The sequence below is a fragment of the Talpa europaea genome (assembly GCF_964194135.1).
Source record: "Talpa europaea genome assembly, chromosome: 6".
Taxonomy (NCBI): domain Eukaryota; kingdom Metazoa; phylum Chordata; class Mammalia; order Eulipotyphla; family Talpidae; genus Talpa; species Talpa europaea.
The window spans coordinates 18001010-18023871 of record NC_140072.1 but is presented as its reverse complement, the minus strand read 5'-3'; the positions used below and the strand labels follow the sequence as shown (position 1 = coordinate 18023871).

The 22862-nt window shown below is 36.9% G+C and overlaps 1 protein-coding gene across 5 annotated transcripts in view; it reads right to left on the bottom strand.

Annotated features, from left to right (window-relative positions):
- Window positions 1-5085: 5085 nt before the first annotated feature.
- The window catches only part of SPAST (spastin), a gene marked incomplete at its 5' end in the record, with an annotated part of 39991 nt that continues 22214 nt past the window's right edge, over window positions 5086-22862 (bottom strand). For 4 of the 5 annotated variants that reach the window (XM_084235836.1, XM_084235838.1, XM_084235837.1 and 1 more), the window contains 13 exons: window positions 5086-5285; window positions 7104-7144; window positions 9163-9233; window positions 10429-10508; window positions 12027-12069; window positions 14127-14206; window positions 14662-14753; window positions 15278-15353; window positions 17036-17107; window positions 17857-17931; window positions 19444-19537; window positions 19793-19926; window positions 20309-20496. In XM_084235836.1, the coding sequence (XP_084091962.1) occupies window positions 5163-5285; window positions 7104-7144; window positions 9163-9233; window positions 10429-10508; window positions 12027-12069; window positions 14127-14206; window positions 14662-14753; window positions 15278-15353; window positions 17036-17107; window positions 17857-17931; window positions 19444-19537; window positions 19793-19926; window positions 20309-20496 (1169 nt within the window). In that variant the 3' untranslated portion in view covers window positions 5086-5162. Of the gene's footprint in view, window positions 5286-6085; window positions 7145-9162; window positions 9234-10428; window positions 10509-12026; window positions 12070-14126; window positions 14207-14661; window positions 14754-15277; window positions 15354-17035; window positions 17108-17856; window positions 17932-19443; window positions 19538-19792; window positions 19927-20308; window positions 20497-22862 lie in introns of those variants that run through there. The other variant, XM_084235840.1, reaches the window with a different exon arrangement.

Genomic DNA, 22862 nt, shown 5'->3' with positions numbered 1-22862 from the left:
AAAACCCCACTAATGTAAAATGAAACAGCTTGTGCAGATTAGAGTGGAGAATTTGGAGGTAAGATATGGGTGCCACATGTGCTCATTAGTTTAGGGATATAACTATTCCAAGCCCTTCTCAGTAGAGAGAACTAGAGAAAGTAATAGATATAGATATACACACATAGACAGTGTATTCACATATTTACATGTTTATTTTAAATCATGAATACTCAAACCCAATTCCAGCCTGACCCCATGGTCTTCATTAATTAATTTCCCCCTCCTCCCCACCATGGGCCTGGGGGCTCAGGGGTTAAAATCTCAGTGCTAGCAAGCTATCCGTGGCCACTGCAGCATGAGTTCAATCCCCGGCTAGGGAGCTGACCCCACATGGCTCAGCAGATCTCTCCTGTCTCACCCACTGCACTCCCCTCAGCAGTGTATTTCAGTGTATCTGCCTGTTCTGCTCCCCACTCAGTTTCTGGTGAGTCCTCTCTCTCTCTCGTTCGCTGTCACACACACACACACCTCTGGTCTACACCCCAGTTCTTGTATGCATAAATAAATGAAAATGAATCTTAGTTTTCCCCTTTCTGTATTCACCCTTTTCTTTGAGGTGAGGTATGTGCTTACACTATGGTTAATGTATTGACTTATTTGATCATGTTTCTTATAGGTAACCAATCTACCATATTTGCTGACTCCTTTCTCCCATATACTCTCCTTTGCTTAAGCATTTATTATTGCTCATTCCAGGTTGCTCCTAACCACCATGTGAATAACTTCTTCACTGTCCTTAACACCCCATATCAAACTGTCCTCATAACCCCTCTGACAAGACTTTGGGATACCATATGTCCCCTCTGCCCATTATGAACCCTGCTCTGGACCATCATGCAGAAGAGTTAAAACAGCAAGCCTGAGGCCACTATCCTTAGAAAGGCCTCCCTGCAAGGTTGGCTCTTGGATGGCATCTGGAACTTGGCTTTGTGATGTTCCTACTATTGCCTGTGAGAGGCTTGCAGTGTCTAACTCAGTTTAACCTATTATTTTCACACATGTTGTAATAGCCCGATAGCTAAGGAATTAAGTGCCTCCTGTGTAACTATTGCGGGAAGACTGTTGGAAGGAGGTACTTGGTTTCCTCTGAACCTTACCCCACAACCTTTTTCCCTCTGCCGAATTTGGTTTGTATTAAATCACCTCTCTGTGGCTATATAAGTTTATATTTTTTATACATAAATTTTAAATTTCAGAGACTATGTTTCATTTCAGATTTTTATTACTACCAGACTTTCCATATGGTTTTTAGTTTCTATTTCTCTACTAAAAATCCTAATCTGCTCATCCACCACCTCCCCACCCCCCTTAATTGAGGTAATATTGGTTCACAACACTGGATGATTTAGGGGAAAAGGTTCACACTCAGATGTATGTCATCACTCCACCCCCACCATGCAAGTACCGATTACCGCAGACTATTGTGCACCCTTCCTCCTCTGTTCCCACCCCATCCTTCCTCCCCTTCAGGTAACCTCAATTCTGCAGCACAGTTTTAGCATCTATCATCTTTTCTCTCCTGGTAAATTATTTAACATTTTAAAAGTTGTTTTTCAAAAAGATTTATTTATGCATAGAACTGGGGTGTAGGGCAGAAATGTGGGGATTGAGAGGATTCACCAGAGCGGGGAGCAGAACAGGCAGATCTACTGAAACATGCTGCTAGGGGGAGCAGAGGGCAGAGAGCAGAAGTCTGTTGCACCACGTGGGTTAGTTAGCTCACTGCAGGGGACCAAACTCATGCAGCAGTGGCTGCTAATAGTTCATAGTGCTGAGACCTAACCCTTTGCGCCACCAGGGAGGCCTCCTTTTTGGGTTTTAATGGGAAACCTCAAGTGTCTATTAAACCCCTCTTGGAGGAATTTCAATCTGTTCCCCAGCAGCTGACATCTCTAATCAGTTCCTTAGATTTCAATCACTGCTTTTTGCAAAGTACCTCTGACTTGTCACACAGCAGAGAGGCAGGTTTGGAATCCACCAAGGATTTGAAAGGAATTTAAAAGCAGACTTTGGGGTTTATATCTCCGAAGCTCTTTCCTTTCCAAGATTTTCTTTCTAATTTCCAGTGATTGGAGACGTCCCCAGTGACTCCTCAGCCCAGGAAGGCTATCACATTCTGCTTGAATTCTAGTTCGAAGCACAGTACACAAGCTGGAAATTGCATCTAGGGTAGAAAGTAGCTCATGTGGATCTCTTCTAGTATATGGTTTTGTGTAACTTCTGCCTGTTTTTGATTATTTTCTAGGGTCTTCTAATCATTGCTTTTTATATTTTGTTTAGTGTTTATAATTATTAGCAAGAATTAGTCCAACACAAGCTACCTCATTACCAAACTGCAACCACTGAAATCTCAAAGTTTTAAATAAAAGAATCTAAAGGCAAAATAAGTTTATCATTTATTTTCAATCCATTACGATAAAAACCCACTTCATGCAGCTGAATCTTTTAATTCATTTCTTCTGAAGAAAAGTACAAAAGACCAGATTAAAATTGAGACAAGCATTTAAAGGAAAATCCTTTGACTCAGAGTCCCAAAACTGTAAATGGTTCTTTCTACCAAAAGAATGTTTTTGTATAAAATATAAAGAATTTTACACTATAAACAAAGGTTACTATATATTTACTTAAATTAGAATTGTAGTGTCTGTTTTACCTCCAATTCTTCCCAAAGTGTATTTTTGCAAGTCAGAAATTGAATAATCCCAATGAGTAGACTGTTAGAATAAGCTCTGAAGTTATCTGGAGAGAGAGTACTGATTCTTTCCCTTGGCTCAAAGTCCAGTACATTGATTAAGTTTTAATTTAGTTTACAAAACTCTGCCATTTAGCACAAGGAACACACTAACGTTTCAATGTGTAAGCATTACCTTTTAAGAATAAGACACAGAGCTCAACAAAATCTAAAAGGTCACAATCTATGTCTAACATTAATTTGGAAAACCTCGCAACTTCTATCTTTATTTAAAAAGACCAGATCCCACTTACTATAACTATCCTATTTTCATGGTCATTCTTGAAAAAAACAGCTTAAAATAAAACCTGATCATAGTAAGTCATAGAAAATAGTTCTTCAGAACCAAGCTTAACTTCAGACTTAATCATGAAAATAACTTCTATACATAATGAATATTTCAAATAGTAATATAATTCCTTGACTTACGCTTATAACATTAACTTTTTTTGTATCTTTTAACATTTAAGATATTTGTGATCTTAATCTAAAGATTAAAATCTTTAGATTTTAAGAGCTTTAATATCTTTCCCAAAAATAGTGAGCTTCTAAATTACTGCATGATAATTAAATTATGATGAGTTACTGCTGATAAAATGATTTTAAATACATAAATTTGAGGTTTATTAAAAAATGTTTTAATTTGGTATGTTTCTGATTCTTGTCATCATGTTTATCTGCCACCATCATTTTAATTAAACATTTTATTTGATGCTTTGAGAATTTAAAAAGATACTACTTATGACCCAAAATATGCAAGGTTCTGGCTCAAAATTTATTTTTTCTTTTTATCTTACTGTTCATTTTTCATTTTCCAGGGAGTTCTAAAATCATGATTAGAAGATACAAGACTTAATTTATAAATACAAACAACTTATGATTTAAGAAGTATTATTTTCTCTATTTAGATAAATTGCTAACAAGGGCAAGAATGAAATTAAGAAGAAAGTTTTCATTTAAAATTCTTATGTACTAGGGCCAAGCTTTTAATTTTAATGTATCCTCTCAAAAATTAAAGATATTTTTCCTCAATGAAAAATTTTTGTTAGTATTATAAAATTATTCCTTCCACATGTGATATTTTATATGACATCATTTCAGCACCAAAGAAAATTTCTGTAAACAAACTTTTAACCAGTAAACTAAGGGCAAATATCTATTTGCCTTTATTACAATATTTAAAAGGCCATGATATGCATCTCTACTTCCTACAATGACATTTTTACAATAAAAACCCAGGCATAGTTTTACAAACAAGAAACAGAATTACTGTACATTTTGGGGGAACGAAAGGAAGATTAATAGACTAAAACTTTTTAGTTAACAAAGTGAGCACAAAAAAACCTATAAAATATGCAATGTATAAAAACAGTAATTTTAAAGTTTCATTTGAAGGGATTAATAATTATTGAGAATAAAAGATGGTAGTTTCACTGGCTTATAATTATCCTGTAAACAGTAAGAAAGTAATAAGCAATAAATTAGAAACATCTTAGCTCCCAGTACTTCCCTTCTCTTGCAATGGAACCACTTTTACAGCATTTAAAGCTGTCTTTATTAAATATCAAAGTAATTCTAGTCCAAAATAAATTTCACTAGGAATAAGTTAACAGTCTACAATAGACAAATATATTAGAAAAAAAAAATATACTGCAGGTCACAAGAGGATTGATCGACATATTGTATGACACAGAAACTCAAATCTTCTATTTTACTAGAGTAGTTTTGTAGCCATCATATTGCTTTCTAAATTGTTTGGCAGTAAAGTAATAGAAAAATAGAAAATAAAAAGAACATAACTATTTAAAATCTGTAGGTTTATGAAGAAAAAAACCCTCAAATACCTTTTGATATTACTGTTACATAGAAAAAAAGTTTCATTTGGCACACTGAATTTGTAAAAAGAAAGGAAAAAAACAAACTGAACAGTGTTTGGCATTTCAATCACCTGTAGGAAAGAGAACAGTAGGAAAGGAAGCAAAGAAAAGTTACTACTTAAGACATGAGAAGACAAACAACCAAAGGCTCTTGTGTCTTCTACCGTTTACTGTCTCTGAATACGTTCATCTGCCAACACAATATACAGATTATTATTTACATTATGATTATATTGGTAAAGAAGACCAGAAATAATTTTTGATGTACTCTACCAGTGCCCATTGGGGTAATCATGATCATCAAGGCAAGAAGCCTTTAAATACAAGATATTCCATTTGCATTATATTTTTATTCAAAATTTTTTTTCTGGTTCATCTTTTGGGGTGCACAAATATTGAAGACTCTGAGAAGTCCTGTAAACTTAGGCTGGATTCTGTGGCTGATAACTATTCTTTGAAGATGGTGTTCTTTTGGAAAGCAAAATGTTCTTCAGGCTTACAAAGGCATTTTCTTAAACAGTAGTATCTCCAAAGTCCTTGTTCCAACGTATGTATGCTTCTAAAGTTTGAGGGCTCACACTGCGTTTTATCTTTTTCAAGGATTCAGTGAAGTCAGCTAATCGAATATTTCTCATCTAAATTAAAAAAAAAGACAATGAAAATAATGAACACATACAGTAGTTAACCCAATAATGGACTGACAGATGCAATGATGCTCTTTTTTATTAATGTTATATATAGAGATAGTCTTAGAAAATCATGCCAATCATCTTACATAGTTTGTTACATAAGAACTTTACAAAAATGCCTTATTAATGTATTACATGTTTAGTTTCTTAGATGTCAACATTTTATTTATTTTTAAAACATTTTATTTTATTGATTTATTTTTGCATAGAAGAACTGCGGTGTAAGGCCAGAGGTGCAGAGGGTGAGAGGATTCACCAGAGACAGAGTAGAGAGCACGTCCGGCAGATTTACAGAAAAACACTGAGCTAAGGGGAGCAAGGGCAAGACAGGAGAGGTCTACTGTGTCACATGTGGGTTAACAACCTGGCCCTTGCTGGGGACTGAATTCAGGCCACGGAGGTGAAAGTGTGATAGTGCTGAGACTTAACCCCTAGGCCACCAGGCAGGCCCAATGTGAACATTTTAAATCAAAATGTTTTCTCATTAAAAAGACAAAAGAGGGCATCCCCGGGTGGCACAGTGGTTGAGCACTGGGTTGAAGGCTGCCCACAGCCTCTGCAGTGCCAGTTCACTCCCCGGCCACCGGCGAGGGTCCCACAAAAAAAAAAAAAAAAGGGGGCCTCCCCGGTGGCGCAGTGGTTGAGTACTGGGTTGCGAAGCTGCCCACAGCCTCTGCCGCGCTGGTTCGATCCCCAGCTGCCGGGTGAGGGTCCCACATGGCGCGCAGACCTCTCCTGCCGCCCGCTGCTCCCCTCAGCAGTGTACTTCGTCAGTCTGCCTGTTCTGATCCCTACTCTGTCTCTGGTGAATTCTCTCACCCTCCCAAGCTTCTGACTGTGCCCAATGCTTGTATAAATAAATAAATAAATCTTTAAAAAAAAAAAAAAGTCATATTAAAAAAAAAAAAAAAAAGACAAAACAGGGACCTCCCTAGTAAGGCAGGTTAAGTCTCAGCACTATGAAGTTATCTGAAGGCACTGCAACAAGAGTTCAAGCCCCGGTCTGGGAGCTGATCCACATGGTGCAGCAGACCTCGCCTGTCTCGCCTACTGCTCCCCTCAACAGTGAATTTCAATCTGCCTGTTCTGTTCCACGCTCTGGTTCTGGTGAATCCTCTCACCCTCCCGCGCTTCTGACTATACCCAGTGCTTGCATAAATAAATACATAACTCTTTAAAAATAAATAAATAAATGCAGGTTTTCCCGGTGGCCTAGGGGATAAATCTCAGCACTATCACAGCTATAGACCTGAGTTCCACACCCAGCCAGGGAGAGCTAATCCACATATGGTACAGCAGACCTCCCACTGCTCCCCTCAGCAGTATATTTCAGTGTATCTGCCTATTCTGCTCCCCACTGTCTTTGGTGAATCCTCTCACCCCCCACACCTCTAGCCTACACCCCAGGTCTTCGATGCCAAAAAAAAAAAAAAAAAAATTGTGGGGCCTCCCCCGTGGCGCAGCAGTTGAGCGCTGGGTTGCGAAGCTGCCCACGGCCTCTGTGGCACCGGTTCGATCCCCAGCTGCTCCCCGGCCACCGGAGGAGGGTCCCACATGGCGCGCAGACCTCTCCTGCCGCCCGCTGCTCCCCTCAGCAGTGTACTTCGGTCCTTCTGCCTGCTCTGCTCCCCGCTCTGGCTCTGGTGAATTCTCTCGCCCTCCCGCACTTCTGACTGTACCCAGTGCTTGTATAAACAAAACAAACAAATAAATAAATAAAACATGCCTCTATTTAAAAAAAAAAAAAATTGTGAAACATTATACCTCACTGGCAGACATATTCTTCACTTGTTCCGGTTTCAGTTCTGTAAAATACAAAAGTAAGCCACTTAGGGGGAAAAAAAAAGGTTTTGAAGTTTAAATTGATGGACAACAAAACCAAGGCACATCTTCAGTATAATTAATTTGTATTTAAAGAAAGAAACACATAATATTAAGGCACAATTTATGAATGCTAGGGATATTTCTTCTTAGGAATAACTCAGAGGGATTCATTTCTTTGTGTATTGCCAAAGAACATATTTTTCAAAATGAGAGTGCTTTTTATAAAAGGCATTGGTTTTTGTTTAACCTAACAATGTTTGTCTGTTTCAGAATAATAGCTGAAAATACATGAGACTCATATAGCAGTTGCTACTATTTGAGTTCACTCCCAGAACAAGATTTCATATCTCTGCAGCAGTTCTTTAACCAGTAGCCTATTCCACTGTAAGAGATGTGTTCTGGAAGTTACATGTTCCATGTTTTATTTTATTATTATGGTTAGTATTCTGAGGGTGTATCATCCACCCACTATGGATAGTTACTATAAACATCTACTACAAAGTAATACCATAGACTGTTTAATCTAACCCAACATAAAAATTAGTCGTGGCATTTCAGAAACAACAAATTACCTTAAATCAAAATAGTAATGAGTACTTTGCTACAATTCTCCAAAAGTTAACATGTAACAACAAAAACAAAAACTTCCTTTAAACACAATTTCAAGTGAACACTGAAATGAAAAATCAAAAAATAAGATATTTTCTATTTTATTCATTTTTACTTGCTTAAAAAATTTTGCTTTTCACTATGAAGCTATCAGTAGCCACTGCAGCATGAGTTTGCTCCTCCCCCCAGGGAGCTAACCCACATGGCATGGCAGACCTCTCTTATCTCGCCTGCTGTGTACTTCAGTCAATCCACCTGTTCTGCTCCCCTCTCTGTCTCTGGTAAATCCTCTAACCACTGCCCCCACCCCACCCCCACACATACCTCTGGCCTACACCCCAGCTCTTATATGTATAAATAAATAAAAATTAATTTTTTTAAACCTCTTCCAGAGTTTTTTTTTTTTAAAGATTTATTTATTTATTATTTATTTATTTATACAAGCACTGGGTACAGTCAGAAGCACGGGAGGGTGAGAGAATTCACCAGAGTCAGAGCAGGGAGCAGAGCAGCAGAAGGACCAAAGCACACCGCTGAGGGAAGCAGCGGGCAGCAGGAGAGGTCTATGCGCCATGCGGGACCCTCCTCTGGTGGCCGGGGAGCAGCCGGGGATCGATCCGGCGCTTCAGAGGCTGCGGGCAGCTTCGCAACCCAGCGCTCAACTGCTGTGCCACCGGGAGGCCTTAAAAATTAATTAAAAAAAAAAAAAATTTGCTTTTGCTGGTTACCTACTAACAATAAATGAAACCTATTGTCTAGAAAAGGGGTTATGGTCCAAACTGACTCATGGACTGTCTTTATATGATCTATGAGCAATAAATGGTTTTGTGTACCTGTATTTTTGTTTAAAAAAAGCAGCAGGCGGGCCTCCCCGGTGGCACAGCAGTTGAGCGCTGGGTTGCAAAGCTGCCCGAAGCCTCTGTAGCACCAGTATGATACCCGGCCACCTGCGAGGGTCCCACATGGCACGACAGACCTCTCCTGCCATGCCCGCTGCTCCCCTCAGCAGTGTATTTCGTCACTCTGCCTGTTCTGCTCTCCGCTCTGGCTCTGGTGAATCCTCTCACCCTCCCGCGCTTCTGACTGTACCCAGTGCTTGTATAAATAAATCAATCAATCTTAAAAAAAAAAAAAAAAAAAAAAGCAGCAGGAAAAAAAATACGCAATAGAGAGCATATGTGGCCCAGAAGCCTAAAATATATGACAAAGGCCCTTTCCAGAAAAGGATGCTGATTTTAATGTTAGAAACTATTTTATGTTGTTTCCAATGACAGGGCATTATGGTTTTCAAACTATTAAAAAAGATCTCTCACAGGGGACTTCTTAACGTGGTATACAACTTCTAAAGTGGTGTAATAAATAACTCTATTTCAACCCCTGGTATACTGACCTCGGATAGGACCCAGAGCTGCATCTTTTGCCAAAGCTGTTAGATCACTTCCTGAGTATCCATCAGTCATTCTGAGAATGGCAAGGAAGAAACCGCAAATTATTTTCATGTTTGCAGATTTAAAACCTCCATATAATAAGAGGGTAAAACCTAGTATGTCTTTGTTATTAATTAGACATCTATGTGATTTGATTTTGAGGACATGAAAATGTCCACCTGTTAAAACACAAACAGTCTACTGGTTCCTAATAATGCCTCAAATTTTCATCATTAAAATCATTCATCTACATTAAGGCATACTCTCTCTCCAGGAGGATCCTGTAAATTGTAAATATGTCGCCTGAAAAGCTAACATCTATTAGCCATTGGTGAACACTGACATATAACCACGGTAATTTTAAGTCAACAAGTGTTTATCTTGACAAAGAACACTGCCTTGATGGAATGAGGGCAAATCAAGGTATATTCATTTAAATGTAGGACAGACAGGGTAAAGGAAGGATCTGGGGTAGAAGACATTGGGAAAAAAGAGGCACACCTGAATAGGATGCCACAGTGGAGAGTCCTGGGCAGCCAACAGATTATCAAAGAGAACTAAGAACTAGGGAGGCAAAGGGGAAGAGGGAAATAAAAGAGTGAAAAAAGCATTTACTTATCACGTACCATGCTACATAACTAGAGACCAATTATTATCAGCAGATTTCTTTATTGGAATGATAAAGGAGGAGCTCAACATTTCCAAATATTAAATTTTCTTTTCTCATTGGTATTTGGGAACTCTTATAAAATTACTAGCTACTCACATATTGTTGATTATTTTTTACAATTTTATGAGATATTTTTTCAGTGACTAAAATTCTTGAGTGTATCGCCTACATTCAATTTCTACTTAAACATACTGCCCATAAAAGTTTTAAATGTAAAAGCTGAAAAATTATATATAATGCAAAAGAACAAGCTTATATGAAGGCATCTATGTTGGTGTGGCACAGATATTTTAAATATTTAATATAACTTTAATATCATTTACAAGTTTCAATAAATTTATACAAAGAATAAAGTGCCATCATTAGATATTTGAGTCAAATGTTATAGAGAATCTAGAAATACGTAAGATAAGCAGTAAGAAAAAAAGTAAAGGAAATAGAGGATGAGACAATAAATGCTTTCTGATAATGAATCACTCATTTTTTAAGTTTACTTTAAACAAAACAAAAAGAATTTTTTTTTTTTTAAAAGTTGTAATATCACCATCAAAGCACTCACCTAGCAAGCTGTGCTAGTTCTTTTTGGGTCAGTGGGCTTCCTTGTTTACACAACAAATTTTTAAGTAAGAGTAGTCTTGTCTGAAAAGAAATATTAAATATTTCAGTCCTGAGAATTAGTGTAATACAATATCCAGGAAGCAGGTTCAAATTCTAACTCTCATTTATGAGTTGAATCATCTTTTTATCGCTTCACCTCTTAGAATCTCATTCCTGCCTTATAAATGGATTTAAAATTACTATCTTTATAGAGTTTGAGAGAATTAAAGATACTCCAAATAAAACTAAGAAGTAGCTGCTGTTACTACCAAGGATATTAAAGGGTCTGAGCTAGAAAATCAATTTTTTTTCCATTATTTTTAAGAGGTCATAGCTTTATTATTTATTTATTTGTTTGTTTTTTTGCATAGAAGAACTGGCATATAGGTGAGAGGTGCAGGGAGGTGAGAAGACTCACCATAGAAAAAGTGGGATCCACCTCTACAGAACAGGTGGATTTGCTGAAATACACTGCTAAGGGCGCAAAGGGCAAAACAGCAGGTCGGCTGAGCCATGCATTAGCTCCCTGGTCAAGGAATTGAACTCAGGCTCTAGCAGTGATAGTGATGAGACTTAACCCCTATGCCAAAGGGGAGGCCCCAACAATTAACAATTAATTAACCCCTATGCCTAAAGGGATGCCCTAACAATTAATTAAGAGAAGTATGAATTCCTATAACATGACTTTCACCTACTGAAAGTATAAAATGCACTGACTTTTAGCAAACTGCCTTGTGCAACCATTACCATAATCAAGTTTAAAAACATTTCTATCACTGCCCCAAAAGTTTGCTCATAACTTTCTTTGCAGTTTATCCCAACACCCACCCCTAGCCTTAGGAAATCACTGGTATGCTTTATATTTCTAAAAATTTGCCTCTTCTATGTAATAATTCACATCTGGTATTTTTAATATAATGTTTTTCAAGGTACATTCATATATATAGCATATTTAAATAGCTCATTCCTTTTATTGTTTTAATATTCCATTAAAGATATACCACATTTGTTCATCCATTAAACAGATAAATATTTTAGATTCCGTACAGTTTAGGTTATTATTTAAAATGCTGCTATAAATGTTCTTATACATATCTTCATGTGGACATATTTTCATTTCTGTTGCATAGATTCTTAGGCATGTTTAGTAAGCTCATGTTTAACTTTTTAAGGAACTGTCAAATTGCTTTTCAATGTGGTTGTACTGTGGCTTGGAGACTCAATACTGTCAAGATGGTATTTCTTGGTTTTGCTTATAAAAAAAAAAAAATTCACACAGGGTCTCCCTGGTGGCGCAAGGGGTTAAGCAGAGCACTATGAAGCTATCTGCAGCCTCAACAGCACCAGTTCAATCCCTGGCCTGCCAGGGAGCTACCCAGATGGCATAGCAGACCTCGCCTGTCTTGCCTGCTGTTCCCCTCAGCAGTATATTTCAGTCAGTCTACCTGTTCTGTTCCCCACTCTGCTCTGGTGAATCCTCTCACTCCCCACGCCTCTGGCCTGTACCCCTGTTCTTATATGCATAAATAAATTTTAAAAAATTCACACATAGATACATACCTCCTCATTTGGCAAAGACACATATACTCGCTTGATGAAACGCCTAAGAAAAGATTTCAAACAACTTCAGTTTTAAATTTAAAGATAACTCAATTCATAGAGCAAATAATAAAAAGTTTTAAAAACAGTAATCAAGACATTTAAATACATCTTAGTACTCATCAATAAAGAGTCCATTGCAAACTCTAGTTAATAGTCACACAGTATTTACAAATGCTTAATTCAATATTATCAGAATTAAATTAACCACTTGTGTATGTGTATGTTTTTAATAGCAACCAATCTTTAAAATAAAATATCTTGACATAAAACCTAAGATATAAGAGGTGGAATAGAAATATCTACTGCCTTCTTGAAACTGAAAACAATTAAAAGCAACATGGACAAAAGAAATGGAAATATAAACTTCATGAACAGATAGTTACATTTATAAAACTAAAATGTATGAACAAGGGCTGCCTAGACAGCACATGCAAAAATAAACTCAAAAAGGATAAAAAGACTTAAATGTTAAGATCTAAAATCATAAAATATATTGAAGAAAACAGGCAAAATACTTTAAGACATAGGTTTCAGTGATGTCTTTGTGAATTCTCCAATAGCAAGAGAAACAAAAGAGAATATGAGCAAACCGGGACTACATCAAACTAAAAAGCTTCTGCACAATGGAAGAAGCTATCACAAGGAAACTATCAACCTACTGAATGGGAGAAAATATTTGTAGCCATACATCTGACAAGGGGCTGATATCCAGTATCTACAAAATTCCGATAACAAAGGATCAAATAAAAAAATGGGCAGAAGAACTAAACAGGCACGTCTCCAAAGAAGACATAGATGGCCAAAAGGCACATGAAAAAAATGATCATCACTTATAGTGAGGGAAATACAAATCAAAATCACAATGAAATACCACCTCACACTTATGAGAATAGCACATATACAAAATAACAGAAACAAGTTTTTTTCTAGTTAGAAACAAGTTAGAAAATTAGAAACAACAAGGAGATTAGACACTAAATCTGTAAGAAATAAGGAAAACAACTTGGCGCAAATAAAAGGCTGACAAGGGTTACAAAGGAAGTCACACATATGGAAGAAAAGGGGTATACACTGAATGTGAACGAAAAACAAACCAAAAAAAAAGTAATTAGGAAAAGTTAAAAAGATATTATTCAAAATAAGTTATCCAGGGCCTCCCTGGTGGCGCAAGGGGTTAAGACGCAACCTATGAAGCTCTCTGCAATCAATGCAGCATGAGTTCGATCCCCGGCCAGCCAGGGAGCAGCCCACATGGCACAGCAGAACTCTTCTGACTTGCCTGCTGCTCCCCTCAGCAGTGTATTTCAGTCAGTCCACCTGTTCTGTTCCCCACTCTGTCTCTGGTGAACCCTCCACACCTCTGGCCTGTAACCCCAGTTCTTGTATACAAAAATAAATAAATCTTCAAAAAAAAAGTTATCCAAAACAAAGGATATTCCAAATTCATTTAAATGAACATTAAATCCCAAGAAAAATACAGATAAATCAACATATTTTTTGAGTAATTAGATTTTAATGGTTGAGACATGCATCCAGGAAAGAGAAAAACTATCAAATTAATTCATAAATGTGAATATGGCAGGCTGGCTTCAAGACTTTTATGTTGCAATATTCAATCCGAGAAACAAGAAGGCAACGCTATCAATTCCTCAGGAAAAGAGGGAGGACCAAGAATTTTATTCTAAGTCAAACCATCTTCCCAATTATGAAAAGAATAAATGTGTTCAAACACACAAAAACAGAAAACACATTTGCCATGAATTCTGCTTCTTATGAAGTCCAGTAAAAAGGGTCAGAATCAATTTTATATTTTTAAAATAATTTCATCCAAGCCAGAAGAAATAAGCAATTTTCCTAAAGCCTTAAATGAAGATTAGTTTTCTGATATGAAACAAATCCTATTCTCAAAATCTTTATCTAGTTGGTAATAAAAGACCAGATAATATAGTGAGGAAAGGAATTTAAGTCTTAAAACTGAGAGTGATGGAAGTAAGAAATATGGGAGATGAATACATAAGTACATATATCTGTAATATGTTTCTACATAATCTCCCTTACCTGAGAACAGCCTCATCAAGCTCTTGTGGCCTATTAGTTGCACCCATTACAAGCACTCTGTCATCTCCAGCCGACTGTACCTGTAGCCCAAAAAATTTTGTTTAATACTGTTAAAGTAGTAACAAAGAAAAATATAATAATGATATACATAATTTTAGTTTGGGTCATTTAACAGAATGTTTAAATGTTACCATGTTAAAAACATAATCAGGGCCTCCCCAGTGGCACAGCGGTAGAGCGCTGGGTTGCGAAGCTGCCCGCGGCCTCTGCAGCGCCAGTTCGATCCCCGGCTGCTCCCCGGCCACCGGAGGAGGGTCCCACATGGCGCGCAGACCTCTCCTGCCACCCGCTGCTCCCCTCAGCAGTGTACTTCGGTCCTTCTGCCTGCTCTGCTCCCCGCTCTGGCTCTGGTGAATTCTCCCACCCTCCCGTGCCTCTGACTGTACCCAGTGCATGTATAAACAAAAACAAACAAATAAATAAATAAAAGCATGCCTCTATTTAAAAAAAAAAAAAACATAATCAACACACTTACACCATCAAATTCTATTAGAAACTCAGTTTTCAGACGTCTACTAGCATCGTGTTCGCCTTCTCTTCTTTCACACAAAAGGCTATCAACTTCATCTAGAGCAAATACAAGGATATGTCTTTAATTAAAAGCCAAACTATATGAGTCAGCTTAGATTAACCTAATTTACAACACAAGTTACTAATATACTGGGTTCCACTCAATTCATTAGTCTTTAACTTTGTATTTCTTTAAAACTTTTCCCTTTGGGGGGGCTCCCTGGTGATGAAGGGGTGAAAGTCTCAATGCTTATCAAGCTAAGCCAGCCACTGAGGCATGAGTGTGATCCCTGGCCAGGGAGGTAACCCACAAGGCGCAGCAGACCTCTCCCATCTTGCCCACTGCTCCCCTCGGCAGTGTATTTCAGTGTATCTGCCTGTTCTGCTCCCCACTCTGTCTCTGGTGAATCCACTCACCCCCTGCACCTCTGTTCTTGTATGCATAAATAGAAAAATAAAAAATAAATCTTAAAAAACAAACAACTTATTTCCGTTTGGATTATCTTTCCTATCAAAGCTCTCATACTAGGAGAGGAATTTCACAAATGTTCAACTAACTTAGTTGGAAAACATGTTCTTACCTATAAAAATTATAGAAGGTTGAAGTTCTCGAGCCACAGCAAAAAGAGCTCTCACCAGTTTCTCTCCTTCTCCCACCTAAAACAAGGCATTATATATACAATGGATTATAATACATACAAAACATTATTATAGCTTTTTAAATTTAATGATTGAAAGCCTAGAATCTAGGAATTTAACTTTCTTTCTTGGCAACAACCGAAGACTTGGAGTAAGGATGGAAGAGGTATGTTAGAAAATTGTCCTTTATAAATTCAGAATATAGATTACTATTTAACATAGTTTAAGTACTTGAAAAAAATTAAATACATTTGTTTTACTTCACCTGGTTTTCCTAAAACTTAGGAATAGTTATTAGTCAGGGGTATAACTAGTGAGAAGAGGGTAGACTGGGGAAAACAAATATATACTACACTACACATGTTCTGTAATTGTTAGGTTGCAGGGTACATTTTTAGAAGCAAATAAACTGTAAAGTATTGTCCTAAAGAAAGTGTACTCTATTAATAACACCTTGAAAACTCATTTTCATAATTATCACTGTCAGTAAATATTAATATATTTCCTTTTTTTTTTAAAGATTTATTTATTTTTTTTATACAAGAACCGGGATATAGGCCAGATGCGCAGGAGGGTGAGAAGGATTCACTGAAGACAGAGCAGGGAACAGAACAAGCAGAATGACGAAATACACTGCTGAGGGGAGCAGCAGGCGAGACAGGAGAGGGCTGCCACCCCACGTGGATTCTCGCTGGCTGGCAGGGATCGAACCTGTGCTACAGAGGCTACAGACAGCTTCACAGTGCGGCACTCAACCGCCTGCGCCACCAGGGAGGCCCTAAATATTAATATATTTCTAAGCAGCCGCAGAGATCTATGGTCACCCTTTGAGATATTCCCAGGAGCTGAGACTTACATTAAAACCATTCTATGAACCAAAACAAATAAAAGGATCATGTCGTTTGTGGTAATCTACTGTAAAAACACATCTGTCCTCTAGGTGGCATCTATTCTTTTAATAAAAAATTTCAAACAAATGAACAGCCCAAAATTTACATCCATCTAACCAAATATTCTTAGTTGGAAGTAATCCAAGAGATCATCTCTTATGACATCAACACTTTGTACATGAAATAAGACTTTAGTGACAATTTCTTTTTTTTTTTTTTGTGGGACCCTCGCCGGAGGTCAGGGAACGAACCTGGCGCTGCAGAGGCTGCAGGCATCCTCGCAGCCCAGCGCTCAACCACTATGCCACCAGGGGAGGCCCTAGTGACAATTTCTTAAGGCTAGCTCATTACATAAAATTTTGGGGGGAACCCTACTATCTCCTATCTTCCAAAAAAAGGGCTTTCCACTGTACTAAATGTATAATGTGGATAAGTCTACTTTAATAATAATTTTACTTAAAAACTTTCACAAAGTATGCAAAATGTGACTGGAAAAAGAGGTCTCAATTTACAGTTATTTTTAATTCTTTTACAAAACTGAGAACCCTTCCAATACTTTGATCTTGTGCTTTCTAGCCTTCAAAATTGTAAGATGATAAATTTCTGTAGTTTAAGTCAGACAGTTTATCGTACTTTTTCACACAATTCTAGCAAACTAATATAGTATTTGACAGCATAATTCTAATCTTAAAAGTCTAACAAATGTACATAACTTTTTATTATGATGAATGATATCCATAATATCATTTATATACCAAGTGTTTAACATTTAACACAGTACCAATGGCCAACACTAAAAAGAACACTCACATATTTTGAAGTTAAACTTGCAGCACTTATATTAAAGAAGGTTGCATTTGATTCTGCAGCTACTGCTTTAGCCTTAAAAAATCACAAAGCAAATATTATTAGTTCAACATCTTGCCTTAAAAAATAAACAAAGAAATTAAAAAAATAAAAATTAAAATTAAAAATAACCAATATTTGATCCATTCAAGTATAAGAAAAGATTTTCTAAAAATGTATGACACAATCCTCAATAAATGGCAGTCATTGTGCTTTCCTTCTCAGCAATAAGTAATGATTCTAGGAAAAGCTGCTCTTCTTTCCATTCTTTTATCCCTAAGGGAGTGGTTAAAAAAAAAATAAAGAGGGTGCTATTCACTTTCTAGATACAGAAAAATAACTAGTCAGAGAAAGATAAACAGCTAAAGGAAAAAGTTACTGTTCCTCTATTTCATCACTCTATAAAAGCTCTGCATGAGAAAGGTATTCAGGGTTTAACAAAAATTTTTGGTAAAAGAATATTTAAAAACAAAAAACAGTCTATCATATGCTGAGTATATCAATAAAACTAAGATCGTAAATAAAATAGGGCTTGGAAGATAATATATTAAGGTAAGTAGGTCTCAGGCAAAAGTTGGATTATTTAACTTAGGAAAATGATAAAAATTAAAATCACACTACTGAGGATAACATACATGGATTTTTATTTTCCTTGTCATATTCAAAATTTAAGTGTATTATAGGGGAAAGGAAATCATATGTAACAGACTGAGGAACTATGTAAATACAGTTTCTTTTTTTATATACTTTTATATAGAACGTTCAAATTTAAAAAGAATTCTTACCAGCATTGTTTTCCCATTTCCAGGTGGACCAAAGAGTAACAATCCTCTAGCAGGAGCTCGAAGCCCTGTGAACAACTTAAAAATAAATACTTCAGTTTATAAATATGGCTTTGGAGACAATTGTTCCCACATATTTTAAGTATTATCATGTAAAAATCACTGTTTTCAGTAATATCCTCTCACATAGTGCTGCCCAGAGCTCTAAAGAGAACACTTAGTAAATTAAAAACAGAAGAAAACTAAATGAAATAAAACCCAATCCTCAATGATCAAACTGAAAGCTGAGTGGTTTTAATAAGACATACTGAACGTAGATGTTTCTTTAGAAAGCTCACCAAAATAATAGCAAACTGAATAAAAAAGATCTAAATCTTGAAAACAATAATAGGAGACCACAGAGAACACAATACATTGTGTAGATGAAGCAGCAATAAAATTCTTAGCCGAGGGAGCCAAAATTTAAGTGTCTACTTATGAAGGATTATCTAGATATAAGCAGCAGCTCATATGACTTAAAATGCATAGGGAATAAAAAAAAAAAAAAACCAAAAATCCAACAATAGAAAGACTAAGTAAAGTCTAACATGATGATAAAGAGATTCTATAACTACAGCTTTGAAACAGGTATGGAGAGAGGTAGATGATGTATAGTATAATGGAGCAAATAGTTCATCAAGTTAATAGACTCTAAGTCAAAAATATAAAGAACTGACTTTAGAAGATCACTTCTTAAAAATAAGGGTAAATTCTAAAATGTTTTGAAGGTAAATGTTCAAGATGGCATATGAAAGATAACATCTTCATTAGAAATTTGGATATTTGAGAATAGTCCCATTTTTCTACAAAGATGAAGAAACTATTATTCAGCAACGAGAACAAAATAAACACAATAATTCAAAATTACAGTGATAAAGTAGACAGTATAAGGAAGAAGTCTACAAAAATTTAAGAATAAGAGTGTAAATCCTTGTAAAATTTTTTGGAAACAAATTTCAACAGATCACTGCGATACACACTGAAATGCAGTATGTTTTGAGGGTGGAAAAGTGATCTTTTATGTTATCCTGTATAGTTTGAATTTTTTCAAAGATTAGTATTTGTGCCACACTGCTTTCCAGAGAGGCTACACCAGTCTACATTTCCACCAACAGTTAAGTGAGTATTTTTTTCTGAACACCCCTGTCACCATTTACGTTTCTGGTATTTTTAGTATAGATCATTCTCACTGGTGTGAGGTGGTAACTAATCATGGTTTTGATTTTCATTTCCCTGATATGTGATGATGAGCATATTTGCTCATCTGTATGTCTTCTTTGGAAAAGTGCATATTTAATTCTTCTGCCCATTTTTTGATTGGGTTATTTGTTTTCTTTTTGTTGAGTTTCATGACCTCTTTGTAGGTATCAATCAGTCCATTGTCAAATGTATGGTGTGAAAATATTCTCTCCCATTTAATAAGGTGTCTCTGTTTTGGTGTCAGTCTTGTTCACTGAACAGAAGATTTTTAGTTAGCTGGAACATTTCTTTATGTTATTGTGGATCCAGTAGTGAATGATATAAAGGAAAATGATAATATAAAATCCTTACCTCAGGTCTCAGAGAAGGAAGAATAACAATTTCCTGCAATGCTTGTTTTGCCAACTCTTGACCAGCTATGTCATCAAATTTAACAGCTGTTCCACTAAGAAACAGAATTTCAGTTTACTTCACAATAAAAATATGCTTCAGTTATGGTAATATGTCTAAACTCTATGATATGCAGTCATTTTCATGTAGTTATTTAACTCTGAAGCTATAGTTAGTAAACAATAAAAATTAAGTATGTAATTAGATAAGGACATTTATCTATTTATTATCTATTTCATTGCTGATAAATTTAGAAGTAAAATTCAAAAATAAAAACTGTAAAATAAGACAGCTTAGATAGAAAACTTACCTGTCCACAATTTCATTCATTATAAGGTTAGCAAGATTGCTGTCCACATTCCTGAAATTCTTTAAGTCTTTCTTTTTACGAGCAGCAGTTGTAGGAGTAGAAGGTTTATTTGTTCTATTTGTTTTTGGAGTACTCTTAAGGACACAAAATTTTAATGTCAAAACATTTATAATTTGCCTAAGTTATTAGCCTTAAAGTACCCAAAATAAAGGTTGAAAAACAGGGAAAAGGACATAATATTTTGTTTTTAATTATACATTTACTTCAAGGTAAAATTAGCATTGACTATTAATTACATTTGGCATGAAGTGGGTTACTGAGAATTTTATCCAGGGATTTAGTTGTTATAAAATATAAAATAAAGATTTTTAAAAGTGAAAAATTACATTTAACTTAATGGAAACTTCCCAATTTTGTAAGGTATTATAAAGTATTGCAATAGACTTAAGCAAGCATAATATGCTGAAAATTCTCCATTTGTAAAAACACAACAATTAAAGCTTTGTCTACAAATACCTTATGAGTGGCAGGTACAGAACCAGGTCCCTGTCTTACTCCAGAAACCATGGATAGACCACTGCAACTAGGTGCTCTGTGGTGGCCTGAAAGACCTGTGGATCCAGTTTTCGTAACTGTTTTTGAACGAGGCAGTGAATTACTTGTATGCGTTAAGGGGTCTTTTCTTTTCGGAACAGCTCCACTTTCTATCAAGCAAAATGTAAAACCATCATAGTTAGAAAATTGTAGCTAAATGTAATAAAAAGTCATAAAAAAGACTAGTATAAATTTGCAAAAATCACAGTGTTTCAGAAATATTTCAAAATATTATTTCAATGAGAATATACACTAGGGTATTCATAGGGATTGTCAATGGGTATACAGGATTATAGTTATTCAGGTTTTTTCTTTTATTGATGTATATTCTAATATATGGAATATGTGTTTCTAATATGAAGAAATAACCACATATGTGGCAAGAAGGGAATACAACAAAATTACCAAGCAAATAAAGTTGCCAAATGTTTAAGAATCAAAATCCTACAAAGGCATTTAGAGATCGGTTGTAAAGAGAGAGGGAAAGGTAAAAACACTGCATTACCTTAGTTCCAAATTTTTTAAGTGTGTTTTTTTTTTAAGATTTATTTATTTATATAAGAACTGGGGTACAGGCCAGAGACAGGGGAAGGAGAGAGAATTCACCAGAGAGAGAAAGGGAGCAGAACAGGCAGAAGGACCAAAATACACTGCTGAGGGGAGCAGTGGGCAAGACAGGAGAGGTCTGTCCTGCCCTGTGGGTTTCTCCCTGGGCAGCCGGGAATTGAACCAGTGCTGCAGAGGCTGCGGACTGCTTCACAGCGCTGTGCCCAATCCGCTGCGCCACCAGGGAGGCCCTAGTTTCAAATTTTTAAGACTATAAAACAGTATGAAAGTGAATATTTGTGCCCACCAAAGAGTTTTTAAAATTTCAACTTAATTTAAAGGCTGTAAGGCCTCCCCTGGTGGCACAGGCGGGTTCAGTGCAGTGCTGTGAAGCTGTCCACAGCCTCTACAGGGCCGGTCTGATCCCGGCTGGCCGGCGAGGGTCCCACGTGGCGCGACGGACCTCTCCTGTCATGTCCGCTGCTCCCCTCAGCAGTGTATTTCATCAGTCCGCCTGTTTTGTTCCCCACTCTGTCTCTGGTGAATTCTCTCACCCTCCCGCCCATCTGGCCTGTACCCCGGTACTTGTATAAACAAACAAATCTTTAAAAAGTAAAATAGAATAAAGGCTGTAAAGGGGGCCTCCCAGGTAGTGCAAGGGGTTAAGACACAACCTATGAAGCTGTTCGCAGCCACTGCAGCACAACGTCGATCCCCCAGCCGGCCAGGGAGCAACCCACATGGAGCAGCAGACCTCTCTGGACTCACCCGCTGCTCCCCTCAGCAGTGTGTTTCATTCAGTCTGCCTGTTCTGTTCCCCACTCTGTCTCTGGTGAATCCTTTCACCGCCCCCCCACACCTCTGGCCTGTACTCCAGCTCTTGTGTGCCTAAATAAATCTTTTTTTTAAAAAAAAGGCTATAAAGATGTGGTTTTTCACAAGCCAGGTATTTTATGTGCTTTATAGACAAAAGTAAATATGTACAGAACATCTTTTTTTAATAATTTAATTTTTTTCCAAAGATTTATTCATCTATTTATACAAGCACTGGGTACAGTCAGAAGCACGGGAGGGTGAGAGAATTCACCAGAGCCAGAGCAGGGAGAACAGGCAGATGGACGAAGTACACTGCTGAGGGGAGCAGCGGGCTGCAGGAGAGGTCTGTGCGCTATGTGGGACCCTTGCCCGGCGGCCGGGGATCAAACTGGCGCCGGGGAAGCCCATGCATAGAATAGAACATCTTTAAGCCTGAAAGGTTACCTGAGGCACTAAAGTACCCTTTCACATAAATAACAGGTTTTTAGGGCCTCCCTGGTGGTACAAGGGGTAAAGTCTCAGCACTATGAAGCTATGGGCAGCCACTACAACACTAGTTTGATCCCTGGCCAGAGAACTATCCCACTTAGCATAGCAGACCTCTCCTGTCGCTCCCCTCACCAGTGTATTTCAGTCTGTCTGCCTGTTCTGTTCCCCACTCTGTCTCTGGTGAATCCTCTCACTCCACCCCCACCTCTGGCCTGTACCCCAGCTCTTATATGCATAAATAACTAACATAAATCTTTTAAAAAAAAGGCTTTTAATGTTTGTAAATAATGTTTTTATATAATACACACCAGAGTTTAATAACAATGTCTACCGTGAAGACAAATGCTCTATCCGCCTATTAGAGTAGCTGAAAGAAAAGTCTAATATTTTGCTTTTCTTATTAAATCCCTTAATATGGTTTAAGAAAAATAAGGATTCTGAATTTGTACAGGACATCAGTTTATTTTTTTAAAGAATCAAACAGTCTATCTCAGGTAAACTGGCAGTATAGGACTAAAATCAGGACCTCTAAGACAAACGGAAATATAAGGAACATTGAGAAAGGGACGGTTTTGACCAATTACCCCAAATATCCAAATCTAGACAGACTTTGAGTCATTTACTT